The sequence below is a fragment of the Lutjanus erythropterus genome, chromosome 4 (genome assembly GCF_056507025.1).
Source record: "Lutjanus erythropterus isolate fLutEry1 chromosome 4, fLutEry1.hap2, whole genome shotgun sequence".
NCBI lineage: Eukaryota > Metazoa > Chordata > Actinopteri > Lutjaniformes > Lutjanidae > Lutjanus > Lutjanus erythropterus.
This window is the reverse complement of record NC_139320.1, coordinates 22724099-22743377: the sequence shown is the minus strand read 5'-3', so window position 1 is coordinate 22743377 and position 19279 is coordinate 22724099. Positions and strand designations below refer to the sequence as shown.

The 19279-nt window shown below is 38.5% G+C and overlaps 1 protein-coding gene across 1 annotated transcript in view; it reads right to left on the bottom strand.

Annotated features, from left to right (window-relative positions):
- The window catches only part of nbeab (neurobeachin b), a 364245-nt gene that overhangs the window by 241827 nt on the left and 103139 nt on the right, over nucleotides 1–19279 (bottom strand). Inside the window, exons 6-8 of the mRNA XM_084717359.1 lie at nucleotides 17306–17432; nucleotides 13077–13196; nucleotides 10382–10528 (exon numbers count right to left, since the gene is read on the bottom strand). Coding sequence (XP_084573485.1) covers nucleotides 10382–10528; nucleotides 13077–13196; nucleotides 17306–17432 — 394 coding nt within the window. The remainder of the gene's footprint in view (nucleotides 1–10381; nucleotides 10529–13076; nucleotides 13197–17305; nucleotides 17433–19279) is intronic.

Below are 19279 nucleotides of genomic sequence, written 5' to 3'. Positions count from 1 at the left end.
GTGTGTGCGTGCGCCATGATTACAGTCATTTACTTGGCACACATTAAGGTTTTTACCAATGCATAGGTTTCTTTACAGAAGGAATATTTTTCTGTTCAAATACGCTTTGCTCTCGTGGAACAGGAGCAAATATGAGCAGAGTTTATGCAGTATGGCTGAAAATACCTTCAAATTAAAGCTGGCAGTCTGCAATTTAGCTTCCAGTTACTGTATCACTTCACACCCAAAGTAATCAGACTCTGAGTCAAAACACTGTGCAAATACTTGTTGAGATCACAATATAGACTCATCGTTTATTTATTAGATTTATGTATTAATTCTATACCTCCACCCTCAGAGAGAGAAAAACTAAATTACACCCAGCTGAGATACATCTAGAAACTTTTTCCCTTTTTAAACTCGAATGCATACTGAACAAATTGCACTGGTGACAGATTGTAGTGATAAATTATATGTTATGTTAATGAATAATATGTGTCATTATGTCCTAACGCCAAAATGTGGCGTTTTTCATGTGGATGTCCAGTTAGTGTTGATGGAAAATGTAGTTCACTGAAGCAATAAATTCCTTGCTTGGTTGCTATATTGACATTGACACTGTCGTATTCTTCAAAATGACCCATCCTTGCAAAAAACATTTAAAGATCCTTTTAAAATGAAACATAATATTAAGGACAGGGTTGTAAAGACATGTCAGCATTCTGAAGCTGCAAACACTAAGACAATAAAACCTCTTTCAAGGCACGTTGAAGTGAGGAGCCGACATAAATAGTAAATATATTTCAAAAACTTTTAACCATCTTACCAATGAAAAGACTATTAATATTAAGGATTCCATAACCTGCAAAACAAAAAGTGTTATTTATATGATGCAGTGTCCATGTGACAAAATATAAATCTTAAAGAGAGCATTACTGAACACAGCAGCTCCATTAAGTGAAATAATGTCACTAGTCCTGTTGGAAGACATTTCAGTGAAACGCAACATCACATTTCATCGCGACTTTTAGGGGCGAAGAAGTGAATAAGGAAGAAGCATTTTGGATTTTCTATCCCAAAACTTTATTTCCGGAAGGCATAAATCAGAACTTTTCAATAATGAGCTTTTATAGAGGCTTTTAAATACCCCTCATTTATAAGGCTTTGTTGTGGGATTATTTTTATGATGGATGCTTTTGTTTTTGAAGCACTTATTCTTTTATGATGTACTCAGCCACTCCCTCTATGCTGTATATAAAAATGTCTGTCAATTAAAGTGCTATTTACACTGTGTGAAAAGTGTGATTTTTGTCAGCAGGCAGCACAGTTCATGCTGGTGCAGAGATTACACCTTTGTCTAAAAGGTACTAACTCCACTTTGAGACAAGCTCCGACATAAACACAGCAGGTCTATAGTAATTATAGATTCATAAACTGTAGCTTGAATAGTTTTAACTACGTAAGTATGCTGTGATGTATGGAGTCATGGGAGTGCCATAAAAATAGTGTGAAAATATATTATTAAAACATATATAATTTAATTTATTTTATATGACATTTTTAGTATCTTTTATTTATCTATTCATTAATTTATTTATTTAATAAAACATCATCTATTTGTTAATTCTATTCCTTTATCTTTCCTTATTCTTTTGCCTGACAGATTTTAAGTTAGGGTCTCTCCTGTACCACCCCTCGGTTGCACGTCTTCAGTTTATGCTATCACTCATGTCTCTAATTGGACACTCAGCTCGTCTCTCTGTTTACTGGGACAATGATTGGCCTGAAGCCACCCGACCGTTTGCCCAACCCATCTTCAAATGTGCCCTATTGGCTGATGTGTGTATGGACATATATGGCTGACTGTCTTTCATATTCCTTTTACCTTTTAAAATACTTTTTTCTGCTTCATTCATATAGTGTTGTTTTTCATGATGACTCCAATGAAGACCAAAGCAAAAACGCGCAGGTCTGAGAATAATGTTGTTCAACACACCGTCCTACTGCTGGAGTTTTACCTCTTTGAACTCTCTTCCCCTTCTCCCTGCGCCCTGGAAGTAGATGAAGTTGTATTTATACTATACTGACCAAGAAATTTGAATTCCCCTGCTTGTGGAGCCGTGCCCGCAGTGCCTACATGTACCAGGATGCATTGTGTGTGATTTTGTTGCAGGAGAACTGTCTTGGTCCATATAGTTCATGCTGAGGAATTTATTGCATCAACTGACTGCATTCATCATCAACACTGACTGGACATCCACATAAAAAGTGCTGAATTTTCGATGTCTGTCTAAAAAGAACTGCAGGCTCCATCAGTAACTCATTCATCACGGCAAACATAACAAATATCTGATCGATAACAGACTGGTCTTAATTTACTCAATCAATTATCTGATGACAGATGAGCTGAATTAATTCATCAATGCAGCGCGAATGGAACGTTCTTAATAAGGAAATCAAGTCCTCTAATCAGCAGAGTTGAATTATTAATGAATGAGAGAAATGTTTTTCCTTCCCTCTGACTCATGGACAGCGAGCGGATGGATGGTGATGAGATAAAGAGAGACAGAAAGAGCCGAAGCACCACAGAGGAAACAACCATCTGGTCCTAGAGGGACTAGAGATAAATACAGTATGTTATGTAACACGAGCAAACCGGGTTCATGCACCTGCCTAAAAGGCAGCTAAATCTGGGCTGCAGTACGGGAGTAAATGGATAAAAAGGTGACTCAGGTTGTCAATGGGACAATGACTGTGCTTTCTATTCTGAGTGCTTCAAAAGTGCAGAATTTTATGTGGGTGGCAACTTTTAGAGGAAACATACATCACTGTTCTTTATTTATATATCTGCTACAAATATTACACAACAGTGCATTTAAATCAGCTCAGTTTTAAATCTTAATATGGTGAGTTTCTGATCCCAGAACTTTATCCTCCAGGTTTCAGACTTTACTTTGGGAAAGTTAATCCTATCTAAACTGTACTGGTCAAAATCCACATATATTTACTGCTGCTGTATCTGCAGTCATAGAAATATTGGTTCCAAAATGGCTCTTCCTGAAGGGCTGAGGTTCTACCCAGAAGAATTTGGCTTCTGAAGAACTCTTTTTTTTTTAAAGAAAGGGTTTGTCAAGTGTTTTTAGTAAGACTAAGGGTTCAATTAATTCATCCTTAGAACCCTGTCTATAAGGGAGAGTTCTTCAAGGACTGTTGAAATCCTCTTTCTCAAGGGATCTTTGTGCCATAACATAAAAGGGTTCTCAGTGGGTTCTAAATTAAACTCTTGGAATATAAAAAGGTTTCCAGCATGACCCCTTTGGTGGGTTATAGATTAAACCCCTGAAATCAAAAAAGATTTTTGGTAGAACCCCCTGAGTGGGTTCTTCGTGGCACCCTGGCAGGTTCTGGATAGGGTTCTAAGTATAATTCTATGAAAAGTTTCCAATAGGAATCAAAAAGGGTTCTCCTGTGAGGACAAGCCAAAGAATCCTTTGTGGTTCTAGTTAGCACCTTTTTTCTAAGTGTGTGTTGCCTGGCAGCTTAATTTTAACCAGAGTTTTAGAGGCCAAGTTGTAGAAACTGAGAGGGTTGAGCCTCATTTAATAGCGAATCTCCTTCCAGTCAGATGATAAAAAAGTCATAAGAGGTATTCTGTTCATCTGCTATGATCAAGTCCACGCTGCAGCCAGCGTGCATCTCATCATGTAGTCTCTAACATCCTTCAAAAGTTCCCACTCATGAAACCCAAGTGACAAGAAATAACAAGCTCCAGTGCCCTGCACTTTAGTATGAGCCCTGCCGCAGTGTGAAAATAATGATCTCATGGGTTGTAGCTACAGTAACAAACCCTGTAGCATGACAGCATCGTTCCACAGGCCAGCCAGGCATATAAAGGAATTACAGCACAGTCGCCTCCTTCCTCTCCCAGTGCCACAGGCTGTCATTGACCGGGGGCATCCCCACGACGCCCGACTACAAACAGGCAGACACTTGACAAGCTGGGGACGATCCCATGCTACAGCACCTGCAGGCTGAGCATGACTACACACACTGTAACTATATAGTCAACAATGCAACTGCTTACAATGAATTTTATATTAAAGGGATAGTTCAGATTTTTTGGAGTGGGGTTGTATGCGGCAGTGGTAGACCAGCAACTCCCATGTTCTGCAAGGCAAAATTATTGATTTCATCTATGGAGCCTTTTCTGATTGGAAACCGCTGTTATATAAGATCGCTCTCTCCAAACCAACCAAACTCCATAGGCAAAATCAGTAATTTTACCTTGCAGAACTTAGGAGTTGTTGGTCTACCACTGCCTCAATCTGTCAGTTTGTTTGTGTTTGTAATGTGTGACTTCAGTGTTTCACAGGATAGTTCGGATTCACCAAAGTCACACATTAACACAAACAAACCGACCGGTTGAGGCATTGATAGTCCATCAACCCTCTGTGTTCTCTGGGGTAAAATTACTGATTTCGCCTATGGAGTTTGGTTGGTTTGGAGAAAGCGATATTTGGCTTATTCAATGGTGACTTCCCCTCAGGAGAGCCTGTCTGATTGTAAAGTAAAACAGTGAAAATATTGTAAAGATAGCGTATTATTGCTAAGTACCTCATATAACCCCCTACAAATAATGGGAATAGTTCATTTAAAAAAGATGAAAAGTTTTCTCAGCACTGACTGAATGTTTAAAGTTTAATTTCCATTAAATATGCTGAGGAGTTAGGCCACTGGCCAAGGAACAGTGATTAGCATTAGTTGCAGATTCAGGGAAATATCCAGGACTTTGCACTTAACTTGAGAAAAAAAAGGCCTTCATGTGTATCAAATGATCTACCAAAACTAGTATTTTAATGCAAATGAAAACATCAACAACAAGAACATTTAGAATCTTCTCTTGTGGAGCCTTGGTGGTCTTATAAACTAGTTGTGAGAGTTGTTGCCTCAGTGACAGCTCAGGGGCATTTAAAGGCAGACGGGTTCACTGCAAACAGACCTACATTTTCAGGTATGTTGGCCTCTGTAGTATCTCAGACGTTTTTGACATTGGTGAGCTTGTCATGTGATGTTCTACATCAGATATTGTATGACTGCACGGCCTCCACACAGAGATAACATTTGTCTTCCCTGACAGGCGAGGACCAGGAGGACCGCGCAGCTCCTCAGTCTCTTCTGCAGCACTCTGTGGTGGTGCATACTGCAGACCAGTACTGGCACAAATTCAATGGGCTAATCTGCCTCATGTAGAACACATATGGTGGTGATGATAGAGGGCAGAGACAGAAATAACTCGAAGTGCATCATATGAAAAGATATAGAGTCATGGCTTAATTGTTGTGACTAGCGAACTCAGTGACTAATACTTTGTGTTCAGTGCAGCTGTCAAAGGATATCGCTGTGACGGATGTTACTTTTAAGACTCCAGACCAGGCTATTTCGCAGGGCTGGAGAGAAAGACAGTTATCCGGAACAAACACACTGAGAGGGCTTTTAAAAACTCTGTGTTTGCTGGTTTTATATTCCGGTAACACTTTATTCCCTTTTTATGTTAAGAGGTGTGCATAAGACATTCATTACACTGCGTCATTACCCAACCATGTAACGACACCTGTCATGAATGTGAGGAGGTCTTTATGTATGGTCGTCACTTTTGCAATTAAGTATCATTTGGTCTATTATGTCATTTTCAATGCACAGGTTGACATTGTTTGAGATGTCTGTGTTATGACAACTTGACATAAACCGAGACAACATAACCCTGGGGTTGAGCCAGCTAATCAGACGACTAGCTCCATGGCTAACCGAGCTAACTTGCTAGCACCAGCTACAGATAATCACAGACAGCAGTTAGCCTACTTTAGCAACTACTAGCTAACCACTGTCTGTTCTTCAATTAAGTGCGTAAGCTAAATCACCTTGTTACTGTACTCTGTTATCAAATTGGCCTTATAACATGCTATCTTTATGACCAAATGACACTTAATGACAGTCATAAATATTCATAAAGATTCCTTCATGTTCATGAAAGGTGTCATGGCATGGTTATGACAGTGTATTGTGTGTGTTTTCTACACTCTCCTTCAAATAAAGTGTCATCAATATTTATCCTGAGTGGGCTTTAGTTATAATAGCAATTGACAAGGCAACCTCGGGGCACGGCAACCACAAAAACTTCTGTGTTGATGTTTTTTTAGTTCGTGTTAAATGAGTGAATCAATGCTTCAAAAGATTAAACAGAAAATACGAGGGCCAGTATCAGTTCAAGCTTGAGAATGGATCAATACCGTCTGCCTGTGATCTGATTTCAAACATGAAAGCTGGAAGTATCGCCATGTTTCATGTTGTTTTGCTGTTTATTTCATAGGCTAATGTTATAGCATTGAGGGACAGTGAAGAGAAACTGTGTGTACATTAAGCCTCCTTTAAAGCCAACAGCCTAAACAGTAAGAGTAGTAAATCAGATGCTGGTAGCTGTTCTTTCATGTTGATTTTTGTTGAAGTTTATACTGCAGCACGAGCTGCATTAGCTTTGTTGTTGTACAGAAGCCAGCAAGTTTTACTCTGTGATCTTCTTCGCCAGTGTGTGTGTGTGTGTGTTGCTTCTGAATGTAAATTTACTTGACAGACATGCTCTGCAGGTATCAATATAGTTATGTATGGAAAAAAAGGTCAAACTATGATTAGCACCTAGCTTGCTCAGACCATAAAGACGCCCACTGTGTGGTGAGGTGAGGTTCACAAATAACCTAAGGCCACAATCAGACTGAATCAGGTGCTGTGGTGAAAGTGAGGTTCTTTTTATTCATTTTGAATGGGGACAGTCCTTTTGGGCTGCAGTGGGAGGGGCCTCAGGAGATGCCTAAAAGAACCAGCAGAGGTGCGTGGCAGAGAAAGTTGAAACAGAGTCAAATTTGTGGGAAACACGCTGCTGTGGCCAATCATGAGCCAGCAATCAGACTGTTTCCACTGCCAGCCTGAAATACTAGAAATATCTCTGAAAATGGGTGCTATCCGGGCGGACTTCATGATGACGCTCTGCAGCTGTGTCCTCGCTTGGTTCATTTTGTGTACCCAGCTTCACCGTCTGGGTCAAGTCGTAGTTTATGCTGCAAAACAGCAATACGAAGAAGCTTTCTTTGGTTTGTGTTGATGTGTTTGAGAGAGAGAAAGCACAAAGCCGTGGGTCACTTAGGCACAGATTGAAAGGGGAGAGAGAGCGGCGGGAGAAAGTCAGTGAATCACAGAAAGAAAACATTACTTTTTTATTGTTTTTTATGTTCTCAGCACAAATACCCACTCCACTACACAACCCTGCTGTTAAACACCACAACAGCTGATTTTGTCTGAATGTGACCTTAAATTTAACATTACTGCACCAAATTACTTCAATTATCATGAATGAAGTAATTAGCAAGAACAAACAAAAGAATGGGGGCGATACCTGAGTAACCGCAGGGGAAATTCTGTCGCCGTGACAACCCTAATCCTGAGTTACATTTCACACAGTTGTGAGGCAACTCCCTTGTATGAATCCTTCAACCCACAATTTCCTCGACTCACACCAAAGCTTATGAGATCTGCTAAAACAGCAGTGATGAATGACAGTCTGATGTGACAGCCAGCTTCTCTCAGCCTCAGAGTCTGCAGACCCAACACCACCCCTTGATGTTATCTCCAAAAAAAAAAAAAAAAAAAAGCTGGGAGAGTTTTCAAGTCAGACACAGAAACAGCAATATGCAGTAAAAGTTGTTTGGTACTTTAAATGAAACAACCAAGAGCCCATCTCGGTTCAGAGCGCAATTTCACACACGGCAAATATGAAAAGAGCCCAGGGAGCAGATTCGACTAACACGTCTGTCAGATTTAGGGCCATAAATCATAATGTGCGGCAGAAATAGTAACCTTAGGCAGCAATAATCTCTGCATTTCAACTAACTGCAGAAGTTACAGTTACATTCAATACACTGTGCGAGCAAGGGAAAGCCTGTCAGACATCAAACATGGATGAGAGGACCATGGATCAGAAAATAAATCATACATCATCTCAGAAGTTTTTTTTTTTTTTTTTTTCTCCGGCTGCGGAGCTGAGCTGAGCAGAAACAGATATAATGAGAGTTCAATGTACATACAGTACTGGAGCAGATGTACGCTGTGATCTGCTGCACCCACACTCTTCCTGGCAGTTTTCAATTAAATCAGACGGGCCCCTCGTCCCCTGGACAGCACTTCCCATTACAACAACCAATCAGTGGGCCTGACAACTCTATGACCTTCCTCCTCAACTCACCTGGCTGGCTCTATCACACTCACCATTACCAACGCTGCTCACAGCTTCATCAATTTTGGGTAATTGTCTCCCCGGGACATGCTCTTCATTATTTTGAGAAATCTGGAGGATTGCTCCGCTGTGTGTTGCCTCTCTAATAGAAGGTCTAGAACCACAATTAAGGAGGTAAACGGAAAGTCACCAGCCATTAGTGAAAAGAACAAACAACGAGTTCTCCGGGGAATCTCCAAGCATTCAAAGACCCGATTGAAATCACAAACATCCATCTCACAATCTTCAACAGAGCAGGTTTTACAATGACGCTGCCAAGGAGGACTACTCCTTCCAGCAATAAAAAAAAGCATAATTTCATCTTCAAAGCAGCAGGAGAGCAAACAGAGCTGGTGTAAAATGGACAGAGATATTGTAAACAGTCTGAGACACATCCTGTGTTCAAAGCTGATTTGGTGGTGCGTGTCATTCCTCTATTTGTGACAGAGTGCAGGGCTTTAAACTGTGAAGATGCAGCAGCACTGTGTGAGCAGCAGGAGCCAAAGACAGACAGTGAGACAGAGACAGAGCCGAGAATAAACTGAGGACACACCCCGGATCTCATTCAAGATAAGCAGCATATGTGGGAACAGGGAGACACTTCATTAGAAATGGTGTGAATAAGACTGTTATTAGATATGCCATGACACCTGTCATGAACATGAGGGAGTCTTTATGAATGATTATGACTGTTAACATTAAATGTCAGATCAATTATATCATTTTAAAGCAAAGCTGACACTGTTTGAGATGTCTTTTGTTATGACAACTTTACATGAACCAAGACAGAAATGTCGCTGTTATGACAACTTGAGATGATCAAACTGAACTAAACAAGAAACTGTTTAGCTTTATGTTATAGCACTACATTAAACTGTCATATGTGTTTGGTTTTGACACCGGCTGTCATCAGGCGTCATGACATTGGTGTGTGTCATGAATATGTTTCTTGACCTTAAGTGGTACGTTGTCAAAAAGTGGTCATTACATTTTACTGCACTGTGAAATTCTTTTGTAAAGGTAAATGGTAATGCCAATGTAAAGTAGTACCATTTGGACTTGGTCATAAAGGCGTCATTAAATGTTGAACAAACATAGACATTATTGCTTGATTAAGGTCAAGTTGTCATAACAAAGACATTATTGGCTTGATTAATTTCAAGTTATCATAGCAAAGCAATGTAAACTTTCTATTGAAAATGACATAAATCAGTAACTAACATTCATGAAATTTGTGACAGATGTTATGGCATGATTATGACAGTGTAGTATATCGCTTGATTAATGTCAATTTGTCATAACAAGTACAATATTGGCTTGATTAATGTCAACTTGTCAAGGCAAAGATATCTCAAACAACATCAGCTTTGCATTTCAATTACATGAAACAGTCATAAACATTCATAGACTCTTTAATGTTCATAACTGGTGCCATAACATGGTTATGACAGTGTTATGACGGTCTTCTGCATTAAGTGAAACAGTTTCTTTAAGTTTGACATTATCAAGTTGTCATAACAAAATAATGTGAAAATTACATAAATAGGTAGTTAACATTCACAAAGTGACAGGTGTTATGACATGATTATGACAGCGTAATGACAGTCTTATGCACACCCTTTCAAATAAAGTGTTACTGTGGGTTCGACAGTAAATCAGATAAATAAATAATAAAACTGTGAATCAAATAAATAAAATGTGCAAACCAAATATTTTGTCCCCACGTGATGAACACTGACAGCTGAGTCCCCTCCTGGGTAGGTCAGCATCTTTCTATACTCGCAGTCTTTTGGTCTTTGTGGAGGAGCTTGGGAGTGCTACACCTGCTGCTGCAGATATAAGTCGGCTCAGGACTCTATCCCCTCAGAGCGCCTGCTGCTTCCCTCGCTGTATTGTGCCATTATTTCCAAGAAGTAGGTAATTTATGCAGCCGTTTATCTGGGAGGAAAAGCATTGCTCCCAGGATGGAGACACATGGCAATGGGAACTGTGGCAGGGCAGCAGTGGGCATTGATTTCACAGATTGATAGCCGATGCAGGCGGCTTACATGTAATCTAATTTAGTCACCCTCAAGTACATACCTTATAGCCTGGTCCGAGCTGATGAATTGCAAATATCTGTGCGGGATTGAGGGCTTCGCTGAACACGTAGACGGCTGCTAGCTGCCCGCAGAATACTCTGTTTGCGTCCGCTGTCTCAGAGGACCCGAGGAAGCACTTATCATAACTCTGCAAGAAGGACACAGAAATAAAAGGCTACATCAATTTATAGTTTGGGACTAAAGTGAAAAAAAAAAAAAAATCTAAATTCACACCCAGCAGAATTAGACAGAGAGAAAAAAAAAGGTGGCAGTACAAAATCTGATTGCGCAAATGGGTTATATTTTTTTATAATTTCAGATATAAACTGTATTTTCAATGTAACTATCTAGAACAACATCACCTTCAGTGTTGTTTTTGTGTCAACCTTGACAATTCCCTAATGGAAAGAAGAAAACAACAGCTCTGATTAACAAAGATAGGAAACCTCAGTATAACCTCTGGGATAGAGAGAATATGTGCTGTGATTGCTTCGGGATAAAACTGAAGGATTACTTAGAACAGCAGCAACTGAGGAAACAGTCGGTATGAAAGTAATACAAGTGGTATTGTGGGGGGAAAAATCTACATATCAGATTTGTTTACAGAGAATTCAAAATCTTGATGAAGCTCGTACAATCTGATTTATGTCTGATGTGATACCTTTTTAAAAATGGTTACAGGGATGGTTTGGATTATTTGAAGTGGTTATCCATAGTCAGTCGATACAGTAGATGATGGTCAGTGCTCCCAGTTTGGAGAAGCAGAAAAGAGTAACGGCATGGAAGCTGAGCAATGTCCTGCTGTGGACAGGGTCAGGGACGACCCCAGATTTTAAATGAACAGAGATGCTGCTCGTAAATATTTGTTTGTACATGTGTTGAAGTGGTGTTGGGTGGGACATGCAAGTTAATTCTTTCTGTCTCTCTATATCTCCACATTGAGCCTGACATTTTAGTAGCCATGAGACCTACATTTAATGCTGGGCTGGCTTTTTCAACAAATGTTCACACTAATATGTCAAATATAAAGGTTCTACTAAAATCTACTAAATATTTCTTCCAGCCCTGCATGATCCTCGTGGTATTTTAAGGTTGTTTTAATTAATTGTCTGCTTATTTGTGCTCAAAAAACGAACAAAAAAGAGTACTGTCAATCACAGCTTTTGCTAAATTTTAGTATGCCACAGCCAGATTCTGGAATTAAAAATCTTCTGCAGCCCACCAAAACCTCCATCAGCATAAAAGTCTAAGACCCTAGATTTTGCTATATATTTCTTATTTCATAAACAGAACAGTTTTATGTGCAGCAATGCAGTGCAAATTAATAATCCATCTACACAGAAGTAACAATTTGTAAATTGGAATGTCTTTTCATTTTAACACTTGTCTTCCAATGATGAGGTATTCTATCAATTATAATTCCCAAACACTGACTAGGAATAAGATTTGTTCTGGTTTTAATGAGAATGTCACCAAATATAGTGTAACGCCTGTTAAAACAGGTTCGATAAATGAGCAACAATGTATATTTTAAATCTCATGACTTTGTTCTATTAGTTCTTATTATCTTTTTAAACGCAAATATTTGATTTGAAATATTTTATTGTAATTGCAAACTTAGTTACAAACTTGAAAATTATTTTTTTTTATTTGAATGACATCTTCTGAGTGTGAAAAAATCTGCAGATTCCCTTTGTCTCTGCTCATAAGAATTTAAAAGGAGAGTTTAAAAGGTGTGGCGTATTGCTTCAGCTTGTATTTTGGTGTGGTAGTGTGATTATTTTTATTCCACCTCATTCAATCCATTTTTACTTGTCCTTCACTTAGTAGAAACAGGCTAATCTACTCTGAACTGTTCTCTCGACTCGTCTGTGCTGTGATTTCTGTGTCTTTGTGATGCGGCTGCCTCTGCAGCCGTCACGGGAGAAAAGACCCACTGTCAGAATAACACTGCCTTCTGATTTCTACTTTCTCTTCAGGTGAGGGAAAAGTCCTCCACAGAAACCATCCATCACACATTAAGGCAGCTTTAGTTAATGTGGTGGAATATTTCATGAACCACACTTACATCTCAACCTGTCGTTTGTGCAATCTTCCCTTGAAAACACACGCGGCTACAGTACGAAGCGCACCTCTGGAAATGTGTCTCATCTGTGTGAGTGCAAATTGCTTTTTAAATTTGTCCTTAAGAGCTGTGCGTGAAGTTTCATTTTGGTTTAGAGTCATTCAAACATGCACTTATCATACTCTTACACCATCGCTCACAATGTTGTCTCACATTTTAAAGAAGAACACTTCAGTCTGATGGTATTTACAATCATATATGAGGTAGCTTCTGAGATTTAGCCATTTTTCACCCTATACATGCATAAATTCTCCCTACATAAATCCACGTTTGATATTCCATCATCCGCCCTCTTCTGCTGCACAGCTCTGTGACAAATGGATATTCAAATTAAGACTGAAACGCCAGTCATATTTCTGGAAAAAAAATCCATGTTGATACGGTAAAACTCATTTTGCTCAATGAGCACTATTGAAGATGTATGTATTTTTTATCCCTCTTGCAATTTCCAGCCATGCGAGACGTCGATGTGGCAGCAGCACTCAGTCCTGTGCCAATAAACATCAAAACCAGAGGGGAAAAGATATGACAGCAGTGAGGAGGAGGAGCAGAAAAAGAGAAGAGTGCTTACATCATTCGTGTTGACGTGCCATGCCATGTCTCCGTAAGAAACAAGCTGTCCATTCACGTAGCATCTGATTTCACTGTTCCTCCAGCGGCTGTAGATGTGAACTATACTGATCATGTACCACTGAGGAGGAGAAGAGAGGCAGAGTGAAAAGATTGGAGTCATTCTGTAAGAACGTCTTTACACTTTATCACATTTGACTACACTTAACTAAAAACCAAAAGTTTGGTTTATTGAGCTCTCCGGTTTGTTCCTTTTAAAGCCAGGATATTAGTGGAAGTTACTAGAAATCCACTGCCATGGGTTTTGGCACCTAATGTTCTGAAATCTGCAGAGGAACGCTGTGAATAATAGATCAGAGAAAAGGCTAAGAGGAGGCAAGACAACTCATTTTTCACTCGGAACAAAGCCACGTCAGATGCTGGCTGTAATTCAAGGATGAAACACTAACTTAAAGTCAGTCAAGGCAAATCAAGTCTGCAGCTAAAGAGGTGACATTAAAAGGTGTCGTATCAAGTTAAGTCAATTCAAAAATCACATTAAAGAAACAAAAAAAAAAGAAGAATTTATCTCTACACAACTGTATGTTAAGAGAGGAAAGCATGAATCGACTTCTGTTGTCATATTTCTCAAAGGACCAGTTCACCTTAAAATCAAAAATAATATTTTTCCTCTTACCTTTAGAGTTATTTATCTCATCTAGATTGGAAAAAAGTTGAGATTCATAATTTCAAGGCAATTTTTTAAATAAAAGTAAAAGTTTTGCTGCCCTTCAAGCTTTCTTTTTAAAAAAGAGATAATTAACTTTGATAAACTTGAATCTCTGAATTTTAGAAACCCATGAAAAAACTGTTTTTCAACAGTGTTGAACTATTTTGATAATCATTGAGTCATTCTTTTGAGAAAAAAATGTCCAGATTCTCTGATTTCAGAGAAATATTTTCTGGTTTCTTTACTCCTAACTTTAACAGTAAAGTGAGTATCTTTGGGTTGTGGACAAAGCAAGATATTTGAGGACGTCATCTTTGGATTTTATCTTATCTTTTAAGGAACAAACAACTCATTAATTATTTGATTAAAAAAAATGGCTAGTGATTGTTAGTTGCAGCTGTTATGAACCATTATTCACGTTCACTTCAATGAGTTACTGAACAGTTTTTTACATACAGTTTTTTGGGGAGGTTTCTAAAACTCAAAGATTCAAATTTACGTCAAGAGGAAGAAAAGTTTATTATCTCTATAACATTTTTAGTTGGTAAAATTTTTTCAAAACTTTCAAAAATTGCCTTGAGTTTTCACAACTTTTTCATTTTTACAGTACAGACTGTTTTGGTGTAAGTTGCAGAGTTTTGGAGACATCAGCTGTAGAGATACCTGCTTGTTCTTGAATGTAATGGGACCAGACTGCACTCTTGTGAGCTTGTGGTGTTCAAAGCGCCCAAAAAATTCTATTTAAAAAAATTAACAGCAAGTATCTCCTTGCAAAAATCCTGACCCGGTTACTCAAGATAATTCACAGACCTTGTTGTGAGCAGTTTCATGTCAGAACTATTTCTATTTAACGGCCAGACATCTCTACAGCTGACTATAGATGTATAAATAGCACAACAGGCCAAAGGGAAAATGTGTATTATTGATTTTGGGGGGAACTGTCCCTTCAAATACTGTTTACAAAGCAGCAGAGACAGACTAAGTTTTAAAGTGAAGTTGCTTTGATCATACTTCCTAACGCAGATCCTGTACATATATATTATTCATTCACACCAGAACACTTTGCAGCTGCATTTTAATTCAAGTTTTCTGTTTTTAAGTGAGGGGCTTTTCTCACATTCTCTGGTGCTGATGCAGCAGTTGTAGCACGGATGTCAGTTCCTTTGATTTAACATTGAACGTGTCTCTAAAATTTCACTCTGATCATTTTTGCCTCTTTGAATTGAAAAGTTGAAAATTAAAGGGGATCAGTTTAGCCACAAGTCCAAACTTCAGGTTTCTGACTTTAATACTAACTATATTACAGGAGTTCTCGAACTTATTACTCCTCAAAGGTCTGCATCTGATGAACAACTGGTGATAACAAAATAACATTTAATCAACTCTCAACATACACTGAAGTTCAAGACAGTCAAATTACATGACAGACTAGTGAGAGAAAAGGCGATTCAGGCTCTGACAGAAAATTTCCTGGTGTAAAGTTAATATGTGAACTGGTCTCAAGGTCTCAGTAAATTTTGATATATAAAAACATAATTATACAGTTTCTCCGCTCTCTAAATTCTTTATTTGTATTTTCTTGAGTAATTCTTGTGTGTTAGTTTTTAGTCAGTGCAATATAATTAATACTTTCTTTACTAACTGTATTAAAGGTGTATATTGGAGGGTTGTGTCTCCCCCTCCTCCACAGACTCAAAGCTCAGGCAGGTTGCCTGCAGGCTGCAGGGACACTGAACCGACAGGAGCACAAGACAAGCGCAACATTATAATTGGACAATGACAAGCAGCACTGAGTCCTCTACTGTAAGCTGATCAGCTGTTTGTATCTGTCAATTGTGTGTCAATAAGTATGTTATCATGAAAACTAAAGCCCACTTGAGTTCTATGACTGCATGTCTTACTACTTTTCAGCCTCTGTTAAATGTACAATACCTAAGTTGTGCTTTACGCGTCCCTCTCACATTAAAACAATCACAAAAGTGGCATGGGATCATGGGAGTTGTTATCTTCACTTATCATCACTTGCTGATGAAAATCAATCTGGCATGATTCAGACAGAAGTCTTGCTCATGGATAAAGTAACATTTAAGTTTTATTCACATTATGTTTTGTCACATTTGCTGCTTCCTTCCTCTGAAGTATCCCTCATTATCCCAGAAATAATAACAATCAGCAACCACTAGAAGGAAACACAAAGTTACCTTGAAGAAATTATGAACTTTGGTGGAAACATTTGAGATAATGTCAGTACACAGCTTAACAATATATAACGTATGTCTAGTGTTTTTTTATACATTTAATGCAAAAATCTTACATATTATAGCTTTAACATATTGTTGAATTTAAAGATTATAAACATCTATTCCGTCTAAAAGATTATAAATGATTTCTTATGACTCATAAACAGACACTTACTCATTTGGAAAACATTTAACATAATTCATGATCAGTGAGTAAATGTGAAACGGGCAGTGTGCTGAATCACACAGGTCAAGACAAAAACAGATGTTCTGGACCGGAATGGAAATTTCAAAGGAGGACTTGCTTTCATTAATCTCTGATGACATATCATGGTCATTTCATGATTTATTACAGTAAATATATTACAGATTTCTACTGTAGCTCCTGAAATGAATACAACTCTACATAAATGGCGAGACTGGCACATCCATTGACTGCAGTAGGCAACAAGCTGGCTGTGACTGTGTGCCCACTGTTTATTAGTTTGACCCGTGAAGGGCACTGTGAGCCGTCTAATAGAATTACAGCCGTCTCCACACAAAGGTAAGGACACTTAAAAGAGGATTCATGGCTGAGGGGAAGAGTGCAAGCAGCCTGCAGATAATTTAGAACGGCACTTATCTGCAGATGTCTGAACCCAGAATCAATTAAAAACTTAATTCAACATGTTTTATCTTCCAAGAGCTTCTACAAAACGATACCTGCGCGGTGGCAGCAGAAAAGGGATGAATAAGTTGTTCCCAGGTGTTACGTGAAGGCTCTAATTGTTTGACACATGCTTTGAGCCTGTTTTCCTCCTCTGCAGGGACAGCCACACTACACTGACATTCCACGCTAAATTAAGTTTCATCTTCTCGTCTACATTTACATCCAATTACACCTGTAAGACTCCTCCGGGGGTCTTAAACAGTTCGGGTCTATGTGTAGACGTACAACTTTGTAATGCCAATAAAGGAACAGGTGGTGGGGAGGGAGTCACGGGGAAGTGTAGTCAAAACTGCAGGGCGTTTTAGAAGAGCTGTGTGATTTCTGTTTGTTTCCAGTGAAATTAACAGCCAATTCCTCTCAGCTCAGGCAACAATTATCTGCAGTACTGGTGTTTGATGGTTGGTATTTGAAGGAGATACTATCCATGTCTTCAGTATCCACTATTTCAATTAAAATGGCTTCAAAACATTTCTTTTGGTAATAACAAATATGATGCAGGCATATCGAAATTATACAGGTCAAAATAACATAATCACATGTTGTATAACAGCTGAAACACATGTTGTTCTTACCTTCCTGGGCTGAAAATCATACTTGACACAGTGCTGGAAACCTTTTCCTTTAGACTTGAGCGAAGTCACGATCAGGCAGTTACCAACAAAATGCGCAGAGTAGCCGATGCCCTTGCTGGTGCGAAAGCTGTAAACAGAAACATGCACAGGGTACATCATGAGCAGCAAACTTGACAGGGTGAATTCATTCATCAACAAGCATGAGAAAATATCATTCAAGCCAACTGAGGTGGGAGGTCTGTTTTTGTGAATTAAGGAGTCTATCTGGATAGTTCTTCCTTAGATTATTTGAAGGGGGTTTGTAAGAGGTAGTCAGTATTACCTTCAGTGGATGGTGGTCAGCACAACCCTAGTTTGGAGACGTACAGAGGGGAACCAGCACAGACGCTAAGCAATATGCTGCAGTGGACAAGGTCAGCTGCAAAATGTATGAATGCAAATATATGCCGGTCAACTGCCTCAGTGAATCTGAAGTAACACTTTAAAAAACAGAAGTCACACAATAACACAAATAAACTAACCGATCGACGGCGCGGTGGACGGGAAATTCCCTTGTTCTGTGAGGTAAAATTTGAGTTTTTTTTTTAAAGGAGTCTGGTGGCTTTGGAGAGAGCGATATAAAGAGCAATACAATTCAGTTTCATGTCTGAAAGGCAAGGTAAAAAATATTCTTAATATGGTGTTCACCTAAACTGATTGATTTTTTTAGATGGGCCCCCTTTTTTTTTTTTTGAAGTGGCTAAAATACATTTTGCTGCTGACCATTTCCATAACAGAGCAGTGCTTATCTAGGACTGGGCAACATATTAATATTATTGATACTTTGATATGATAGATATTATCTTAGATTCTGGAAGTTGTTATACTATGATACGGCATGAGTGTTTTCCTGGTTTTAAAAGCTGTATTATAGTAAAGTGATGTAATTTTCTGAACTTACTAGAGTGTTCTAGCTGTTCTATTATTTTTCTTTAATCACTTGGTCATTATATCCAGTTTACTGATGATTATTTATCAAAAATCTTATTGTGTTAAGATTTTGTGAAAGCACCAATATCCATACCATCGCCCTGACTACTTTAAATACTGGGGGTGGGGGAAATAATCAGCTGTCAGATACATGCAATTCTCTTTTAAAAGATTATGAATCGATGCAGACAAGTCATTCAGATATTTAAAACCCAATTCTTGACATTATCATCAATTGTAACAATTTTGTATGGTTCTTACAGCTGAACCAACTGAATGGTGAAACGTAACAGATGTAAACATGTGTATGCTATAGACTGCTTCTTTTTGTTTCGATGAGGAAGGCTGCAAATGAGCAACTGTAGACGGATACAATCTGACCAGCACTCTCTGGTCTGAAAGCTTAAAATTTTGCTGCATCAATACAAGCTGAAACAAAGTGGATCGGTGCATCTCTTGCACAGATATTTCCCTCTGCAGTAGAGGAAAGTGAAAACACCTCTCTAGTGACAAACTTTGCACAGACATAAGTCAGTATAGTCAAGGTTAGACATTTTAGGGGACATACATACATACAGAGCACGTCTTTGAGTGGAAGGGATCTTTAAGTATTTGTTCGATAAGATAAGGCTGGACTTTATTAATCCCGCAGGAAATTGTTGTGGCAGATTTCTCCAAAAATACAATAACATAAAAACAACAATAGAGCCACAAATAAATGAAAAATAATCATAAAATACAAAGTGTTAAGGAGTAAATGCAAAGAAACAGTCCCCAGTAAAATATCAACAGAAGTAGATAAGTTAAGTACAAAAGTAGCTAAGTAGAAAAAGTAGTAATGGCAATTACATTGAAGGTAATATTGGCAGTTGTACTGAGAGGTAGTAAAAAGGTTATATTGTACCAGAATATGAGTGTAGGATAGCACATGATTTACATGATAATAATCAAAGATAGTCATAACATTGCACAGTGTGCTAGAACATGACATTAAACATTATGGGG